Here is a 9,715-nt window from a genome sequence, read left to right on the forward strand (position 1 = left end):
TAATTCAGATGAATGGATTGCCGTGGTGAGGCGATGCTGCAAAATCTTAAGGCTTAAATGTAGGATTTATGTATTTTATGTGCATTAAAATTTCCATTTGTTTAGTTTACAGAGTTTTAACTTAAACTAATAAACGTAATGTGATGCATATTTGTCAGAGATTCATAAACATAAAGAGAAACAAAAAATCATTGCATGGTTTATTATTAATTATTTGCATCTATTTGATTTTATTTAAATAATATATTATTAAAATGCATTTATTCAAATTGTTTATTGCAAAACCTATTACATTTATTCAGTTAAAATGTATGGTTAATAAGGTTAAAATATGGCTACTTTTGGAACAAGCAATAATTCAGTTAGTTCAAATGTATGAGACTAAAAGAAATTGGATTTATTGATGATAAATATATAAACCTGGTTATTATGTCTTTAAAACTGTCAGTTTATTCGTGCTATTACAACTTATGATTCTTTTATGTACGACTGACAAATGTGCATCCCAAATTAAGTTAAAATTGTAATCCAAATAAATGGACATTTTATATGCAATTCAAATATATAAATCTTTAATTTAGACCTTCAGTTACAGTTAGGGATGTACAATATATCGGTTCCAAATTAGGTATTGGCCGATACTGATTTTTTAAATTTATTAATCAATACTGGATATTTATTTGTGCAGCTCATTTTCTGCATTTTTACATTTAATTTTCTTAAACACTTAAACTTCTGTAACAATACTAATAATTTGATATCACTGTTAAATTTAATCATTTGTCATACTGTACATTATGAATGTTGTGACACCTAAAATTCACTTATAGCATTTCAAATGACTAAATTCAGTTTTTAGCGTTTTATTTTTAATGTATTATTACAAAATAGTATAGAATTTTAATATTTATATCCATTTATCGGTTATCGGTTATAACGTACGATTATAATTAGACAACAATTAACGCTTTTCATTATCGGCCAGAATTTTATTTTTGTTGCATCTCAATGTACAGTCCCAGCAAAGTATTACAAATTGAGGTCACGGCCATTCACACGGGACACAGTTTGGATGCATCTTAAAAACGCAGCTCACGTGGAGCGAATCTCTGAAAATACACTGAAATATGAAGCAATGGCGAGGACAACACTTAAAAAAATAGCGAAGACGGACTGCAAAAATACATTCTAAATGAACGGCCCTAAAGTTTGCAGCAAACCGTTGCAAGCAAAATTGCTTATTGCGAAAATTTTTGTGGTGCTACTGGATTTCCGTGAACAAAGGATTGCGTGAAAACTGACGCCATCAGAGGGCGCTGTTCAGGCTCAATCGTAAGGGATTGTGTCCACCGAAGCAGTCATGTATAATGTGATGGTTGCTTATTTTATGTCAGTTTTCATGATTTAGTTGAGCGTTCGCTTAAGTCAGATCTCAGTGTTAAGCTGGTTACACATTCGTGGGGCTAAATAGGATATGACAAAGGCCACTGGAAAATCTCATCTACCCACTTACACACAGAGGTGTAGTGTTGTGAAAAGCAAGAGTTGAGGAAAATCGGCCAATCCTGCCAGCCTTTCAGAGCTGTGACCATCAAGTTTGTTTATGGTGTTCATTTACAGACAGTCCCAATCAAATTTACAGACAGTCCCACCCAATCAAATCAAACTTCTTGTTGGATGTTTGAGGCCACAGAAAGAGCTGTGATTGTTGGGTTTCTTGCATCTTCTCTTGAAAACAGCCAATCGCGCGGCGGCACGGGCTGCCACACACATAAACAGGACACACTTGAGTGTTCACTCGAATGACTGAGATTCAGGTCTTGCTGCTTTGTGTGACGGGCACTTTAACTCCTTTCTGTCCTGTAGCTGTTAAAAGACAGAGAAAGAGAAGATATTTAATGATGAACAGCAGGCAAATTAAAGTGTTCAGTATTTAGCAGACAAATAAAGCAAGACTTTGACAGGCTGAGAACCAGCTTTCAAAATTTACTCAGTATAAAGGAATTTTAACACTAACATAGGCAGAAGCAGAAATGTTTGAATAAATCCATCAGAAAAGACGTTTAATGACAGTCAACTTTATGTGTTTATGGTTTTCAAAAACAAATTGGCATAAAAAACATAGTTACATTAAAGTTATTATAAAACTATCTAGAATGTAACTATTTAAATGCTGTTACTAACCTTTACCATTTTAAATATTAAAGTTTACAGCATTAAGAATTTACATTTTTACAGCTTTAATTGTGGCTCATCCAGTCAGACGTATTTTGGATCTTTTGTTTATAAATTGTTCCTAATGTGAAGCAGCTTTGCACAGACCTGTCATTCATTTGTTATGAATGATCATATTTTTTGGTTTGTGTTCATCAAGCTACACATAAAAAAAAAAGAAAATAATTTTATTATGTATCTTTTTTGTATTAGATTATTAAAAATAGTAGGGCTGGGTTTTGACACAAATTTCACGATTCGATTAGATTCTCATTCACAAGCTTGCGATTCAATTCGATTACTATTTCGATTATTTTAGATATATATCAGGTACATGCCAAATTTTGTAATGCTGTAAAATATACTGTACATGAGAGTCAGTTGGTACTACAATACTATAATATTGAAGGTTAAAATGGACTGATTTGTTAAAATTACACTTAATGAAGTTTTTAAAATAAAGTTACAATTACACAATATTTTTACTTCAATTAGTTTTTTTTTTATAAACATAATGGTGTCTGTCATAAAATCTTGATGGATTTATTCTCACGTGCACCTCGTGCTGCCGCGTCTGTTGAATTGAGGCGCTACAGCAATCTGTCACTCCACATTAAGCAGCGCCAAAACAGCATTTATTGTTTGAATACTGCAATACAACGGACAGAATTTGAAATCGGAGACTTTGTTTCATATTAAAAGCACCAAAGCACAATACTTATTGCGATATATTGGGTGGGAAGTGCCCTTCAACGTTCCGCCCATTAACTGAAAACAGACTAGACTAATCGATTCTCGGGATTTAAGAATCGATATCGTTCCGTAAAAATGTGAATCGATTAATATCGAAATATCGATATTTTTTACCCAGCCCTAAAAAATAGGTTATGGTTATCTAGCATATGAAGTAAAATGCAGCTGAATATACCTTAACTCAAAACTGCATACTTATTTATATCAATTATGTTTTTTGTACACACTACCATTCAAAAGTTTGTAGTCGGAAAGATTTTTTTATGTTTTTGAAGGAAGCCCCTTATGTTCACCAAGTCTGTATGTATTATTTAATTATTGTTCTGAATTAAAATAACTTAAATAACAAAAACAAATTTAAAATGTAATTTATTCCTTTGATGGCAAAGCTGAATTTTCAGCCACTACAAACCTTTTTTGGTTTTTTAATCAATGCTGAAGTTGTGTTGCTTAATATTTTTGTGTAAACTGTGATACATAATTTTTTTCTGGTTTCTTTGATTAATAGAAAGTTCAAAAGAGCAGTATTTATTTTAAAATAGAAATCTCTGGCAGCATTATTAATGTATTTACTGTTACTTTTGAAAAAATCAAAATAAATAAATACCGTCAGTCAAGTGTTTTTGAATAGTAGGATTTTTAATGTTTTCTTAAAGAATTTTCTTCTGCTCACCAAGCCTGCATTTATTTGATCCAAAATACAGCAAAAACAGTAACATTTTGAAATATTTTGAAATATTACAATGTCTATCTGTGTTCCCACCAACCAAACACACTGAACTCTTAAGTCAAAATGAAAACATGTAGTGAGAACAAGTTTCTTTTAAGAGGTACGAAACTCACCCAGTATGTACTTCTCCTTCGCTTCAGCACGCTCTTTTGCATCAAAGTACCAAACAGTGATGGCGTAGCTGTGGGAAGCGAAAAATTAATTCAATCAGACACTCTGATGACCGTGTATTGATCTGATTAACTCAAGGCAGAGGTTTAGGAACTGTGATATGGAGTCTGAATCATGTGGATCATTGTTAGGATAAAGTACAGAAAGGGTTAACGCTAGTAAAGTGACTAGTTTGTTTATTCCTGGCTCTCTCCTACCGGCACGAGCGCACAAACTGAAGCGGCGGCCACTTGCAAGCAGGAAGCACGTACTTCCTGCGTCCCACCTCGCCCCCCAGCTGCGATGGGGGCTGATACACCATGACCCTCATCCTAAATGTAGAATGTAATTTAAAACGTAAACGGCAAGAGCTTCTTTTGATTGTTTTACTAGAAAAGGATGGGCTAAAAATACAGCGTTTAATTTGTTTCATCAAACTCATTTAAACACAGAGCGTCTTCCTGAGGAAGAGCAGCTGCAGGTGCGGTGGTTAAAGAGCAGGATCAAATCAAAATGTAGTGTTTGTAGCGGTGTGAGAACAATGGCGGTGGACGAGGTCAGACGAGTGCACGTGTGTGTGTGTGTTTGGATAGATCACAGTCCATGAGATGAGAGGTTGCGAGAACTGTAGGACTGCGGTTTCTACCACATGACATTTTACAGCCTAAAATAACTTTTCCCTTTCATAAAAAGGTCAAATTAGCTGATAATTTATATGACTTATTGACCTGGACACACAGTCATGGGTCCTCTCTATGATGTAATTTTTCTGTTTTCTGGTTTTTCTACAAGTTTCTGCATTTGGTCACACCACATGACTGAGATCTGACAGAATGCTTGTAATACAGTTCCATTCGTCACACCCAAAGAAAAACTGCAGTGCTTTACAACTACAGGACAAGAAGAGCTAAATAAACGTATCACTGCATCTAAGCCAACAACATGTTTATTAGATCCTGTACCCACTAAATTACGTAAAGAGTTGTTACTGTACCTGTAGCAGAAGAACCACTTCTCAATATTATTAACTCGTTGTTATCTCTAGGTCACGTCCCAAAACCATTCAAGCTGGCGGTTATTAAGCCTCTTATTAAGAAACCACAACTAGATCCTAGTGAAATGGCAAATTACAGACCCATTTCAAATCTTCTGTTTATGTCTAAAAGTTTTGAAAAAGTTGTGTCTGCTCAATTGTGCTCCTTCCTGCATAAAAATTATATCTATGAAGAATTTCAGTCAGGTTTCAGGCCCCATCATAGCACAGAAACTGCACTTGTTAAAATTACAAATGACTTGCTTCTTGCATCAGACCAAGGCTGCATCTCATTGCTAGTTTTACTTGATCTTAGTGCTGCATTTTGACACTATAGATCATGACATACTCATAGATCGAATGCAAAACTATACAGGTATTCAAGGGCAAGCTTTAAGATGGTTTAGATCCTACCTGTCCGATTGTTATCACTTTGTCTATTTAAATGGGGAATCATCTCGATTATCGGCAGTAAAGTATGGAGTGCCGCAAGGATCTGTCCTAGGTCCTCTGCTATTTTCAATATGCATGTTGCCCCTTGGTAATATTATTAGAAAATACAGGATTAGTTTCCATTGTTATGCTGATGATACTCAGCTATATATTTCTACAAGACCAGATGAAACTTCTATATTATCTAAGCTAAGAGAGTGTTAAAAATGTAAAGATTGGATGACCAATAATTTTCTCCTATTAAATTCAGATAAGACAGAGATATTACTTATGGGTCCAAAAAACAGTACACATAATCTCTTGGATTACAATTTGCAAATAGACGGATGTACTGTTACTTCTTCTACAGTCAAAAATTTGGTAGTTATATTAGGCAGCAACTTGTTTTGAAAATCATATTTCTCATGTTACAAAACCAAAATTGTATCATCTTAGAAACATTGCCAAGCTATGGAACATGTTACCTGTTTCTGATGCAGAAAAGTTCATGCATTCAAGACATCTAGACTGGACTATTGTAATGCACTGCTAGGTGGTTGTCCTGCATCCTCAATAAACAAGCTAATGGTAGTCCAAAATGCAGCAGCTAGAGTCCTAACCAGGTCAAGGAAATATGATCATATTACCCCAATTTTACAGTCTCTGCACTGGCTACCTATTAAGTTCCGCACCAGTTACAAAATATAACTACTTACTTATAAGGCCCTTAATGGTTTAGCTCCTGTGTACCTAACTAGTCTTTTACCACGCTACAATCCATCACGCTCCCTAAAGTCACAAAACTCTGGACTCTTGGTAGTACCTAGGATAGCAAAGTCCACTAAAGGAGGTAGAGCTTTTTCGCATTTGGCTCCCAAACTCTGGAATAGCCTTCCTGATAACGTTCGGGGGTTCAGACACACTCTCTCTGTTTAAATCTAGATTAAAGACACATCTTTTTAGCCAAGCATTCACATAATGTCTCTCGTAACTTTGTACTTCAGCTACAGTATATCTGATACAATGCACATTTTCATTCTTTTGCTTGGGTTGAACACATAATCTTTGCTTGGTTGGAACAGAAGCTATGCTAATTTAATCTCTATCTGCTTCTCTGTTTCTGCCACGGGACTTTAATTACACATCCAACTAGGAATTACACAAGCTTCAGTCTGGATTCAACCCTTACGAAGATCTGAGATGACTGAACACCTGAGAGGAGATGATGCCAACACCCCAGAAGACCTCAGATGATGCTAACTCTGGAACAACATATACAACTAACACATTTTGCTTAATCGCAATTGCAAAGTTTAATCGCAACATATAATCATTTCAGTTATTAGTGTTCACCATCTGTTTGATTATTCAAATGACACCATCTGTCACTATTATTAATCATTTTAAGTATAACTATTAGATGAAAAACTTGAAACTTAAATGATTGGCAACTAACTGAAAAAAGTACTAAAGTACTTACTAAAACTGAAATAAAAATAAATTAAACTAAATAGAAATAATAACATATAGATGGATATAGATAGGCAGAAAGACAGTTGTACCACCCTGAAATGTTTTACTTAATCCCTCAAAATATGAATTTTAATTCATAAATAAATAAAAATATGGTAATCACAGAAGAGGTGTGTTCAAGTCATTGTACCAGTGTTATCATTAACTAAAACGAAAACCATTATTTGTCATTTTTATATATAAATATTAGATGAAAAACTTAAAACGTAAATGAAAATTGGCAACTAACTGAAAAACAAAACTAGTACTAAAGTACTAAAATTACTAAAAAATAAAACTGAAATAAAAATAAATTAAACTACATAGAAATATTAAAATGTAGATGGATATAGATAGACAGAAAGACAGTTGCACCACCCTGACATTTTTTACTTAATTCCCTAAAAATATTAATTTTAATTCATAAATTAAACATATGATAATCACAGAAGAGGTCTGTTCAAGACATTGTACCAGTGCTGTTATTGTTAACTAAAACTAAACCCATTCTTAATCTTTTTGAAATTGTAAAATAAATAAATAAAACTTAAATTATAAAAAATGGCAACTAACTAAAAAAGTTTAAGTACTACAAATATTAAAACTGAAGACAAAATAATTAAATAAACCTATTTAAAATACCCCCCAAAATACAAGCACATTACAAAATTACTAAAACAGACTAAAATTTTAATGAAAACTGGAAATATATTAAATAAAAGTTCATTCTTTTATTCGTTCATAATATTAATACATATATTTAATATATTTAAATATAAAATGTATTAATAAATATAGTGCATAAATAATACTTGATTAAGAATACGTTGTACGTATAAATTGCATTTGGCTCTTTGTGAGTGACTGTGTAACTGTGAACAGTGTGGGTACTCACCGAGTGGCCAAAGCTGGTTTCACCTCATGTGGGTTCCGGCGATCTGACCAGAAAATGAGCAGACGGTCAAACAGAGGCTCGATGTTGGCTACAACATTACGACCCTCGGGGAAGATCTGCAATAAACCTCCATGAACCTGATCAAAACCAAATAGCAGAAATGGATCAGAGAAGACTCCCCTCCTGACTAATCAGGTAACAGTAAGAGTAAACGCAGGGCCACAGCATACCTTCGCATCCCAGTTCTTGTTCAGATAGTAGATGCAGGTTATGCAGCGTCCGTCGCCGTTAGGATTGTCCACATGTCGCACGTATCCTGTTCCGTTTCCAGGGTAACACGCAACCATGGCCTGATCGTACAGAAGAAAGGGGGTTAAAGAAACATAAGGTTTTAGGATGATTAACAATTAAATAAAGACATTTTGTGACATTGCTAAACACTACAGGAACACCTACTCACATTTAAAGTAATAACTGTACCAAAACAAGGGTTTTAAACTAAGCAAAAAGGTTTTAAGTATAGTAAATTTAAGTATCGACCTGGTACCGAAGTTCAGGACTGTTTGACAACACTAGCTTCATTATTTTAGTCTTCTGGCCCTTTAAGAAATCTACCACTCACTTTGGTGTCAGAATGATTAGGGCCCTATGATTTCCGCAATGCGGAAAACGCGAATGGAATCGCAGAATCCAGTCATAAAAACGGAATTTACTGTATAAAGCGGAATTTCACGTAGTAAGTCATTACACTTAAATCAAATTGCGATATGGACTAGTATCTGTAAATGAAGAGTTTATCGTTTTTTTGCATTTGCAAAAATCGATAACTCCATTTTTGTTTTTTTTCAGAAATCACGTTTTTTTATTGCGCATTACAATTAATATCAATCAAACTGCAGTTGGGTTGTTTAGATTAAGTAATAATAACTTAAACAAGTATAGGTAATTTACAAAATTAAAGTTAATTGAAAGTATGTTTTTTTACATATTAAAAGTTTGTTTTATAGCAAAAGCAGACAACTCCAACAGTCGTTTTTTGGCAAAAGCAGATAACTCCACATTTCATGTTTTAGAGTTTTAAAAAACACTCGTTTAATCTTTGTAATCTCCTCAGATGACAATGTAGATGCCTGACAAACGTTGTTGTTGTGATCATAAACTGTATGGATGTGATTACACGCAATACATGGAGCTTTTCGCTCACCATTGTAACGTCTTTAACGAAACTCCTCTCAGCTAGCACGTCTTTTCAAAGTGAAAGTAGCCTTGTCACTAGACCTGAATACAGCACGCTGATTCGCTAAAATGGACTTATCGGCTTCTGTTCAAAAACAACAGGGGCGCTTGTCTGCTTTTGCAGTAAAACGTGAACTTGGGATGCCTTGAAAGTGGACAAAACTGGCTTTTTTGACAAAACGTGTTTAGGGTTCAGATCGAGCATTTTTTTGAAAGTGGCGTTTATCGGTTTTTGCAAATAAACTTTTCAAATATTAAGCCTCAAAAAAGACTATTTAAATATAAATCCTGCATGTTCTGCGTGTCTCTGTGTAAATGAATGGCACAGACGCGTGATTTTGTTTACTACACACACACTGAAGCGCTTGTGACGCTCGCGGTGACTTCAGCGTCTGTCGTTAAATGTCACTAAATGAGAACATAAATACATGAACAACATCTCCTAATCTGCACTGAGAGTCACTTCATTTAATTTGAGTAAAAGTACTGTCATATAGACTAGGGGTTGCACCGACTAATCGACTTCAATGCTCTGCCATGATGCTTTAAGCTTGACGTCGACTAGTTGCTGGTCCTATAGAGGGCGCAACATGATAAGAAATCTTTGAAGGACTTCCACATTTACGCTCTGTTTCCAAACAGTTCAAATGACAAATAAATGCATACTCTGAAAGCGCTCCACAAGACGTGTGATTATATTACTGGATGCTCGAAATTTAACGGGAGAATGCACGTTTTAAACAGCTTATTGTACAGGTAA

At 34.5% G+C, this 9,715-nt stretch overlaps 1 protein-coding gene across 1 annotated transcript; it reads right to left on the bottom strand.

Moving 5' to 3' along the window:
* Window positions 1–654: 654 nt before the first annotated feature.
* On the bottom strand, window positions 655–8,390 carry LOC107572092 (egl nine homolog 2-like). Its single transcript, XM_016258507.1, has 5 exons — window positions 8,260–8,390; window positions 7,950–8,069; window positions 7,720–7,856; window positions 3,811–3,878; window positions 655–1,866 (listed from the first exon to the last, which is right to left on the bottom strand). The coding sequence occupies exons 1-5, from the start codon at window positions 8,299–8,301 to the stop codon at window positions 1,814–1,816; spliced, it is 420 nt and encodes a 139-aa protein (XP_016113993.1). The 5' UTR covers window positions 8,302–8,390; the 3' UTR covers window positions 655–1,813.
* Between the last annotated feature and the right edge of the window lie 1,325 nt (window positions 8,391–9,715).

Source organism: Sinocyclocheilus grahami, unplaced genomic scaffold, assembly GCF_001515645.1.
Source record: "Sinocyclocheilus grahami isolate Dianchi unplaced genomic scaffold, SAMN03320097.WGS_v1.1 scaffold1695.1, whole genome shotgun sequence".
NCBI lineage: Eukaryota > Metazoa > Chordata > Actinopteri > Cypriniformes > Cyprinidae > Sinocyclocheilus > Sinocyclocheilus grahami.

Bases quoted from the DNA above. Each gene is read 5' to 3' on its own strand.
- LOC107572092 (XM_016258507.1), bottom strand. From the start codon at position 8,301: ATGAAGCTAGTGTTGTCAAACAGTCCTGAACTTCGGTACCAG. The intron at 8,070-8,259 runs GTCGATACTTAA...CTGTACGATCAG, and splicing joins GTCCTGAACTTCGGTACCAG to GCCATGGTTGCGTGTTACCC. The intron at 1,867-3,810 runs GTGAGTTTCGTA...GTCTTTTAACAG, and splicing joins GAAGGAGAAGTACATACTGG to CTACAGGACAGAAAGGAGTT.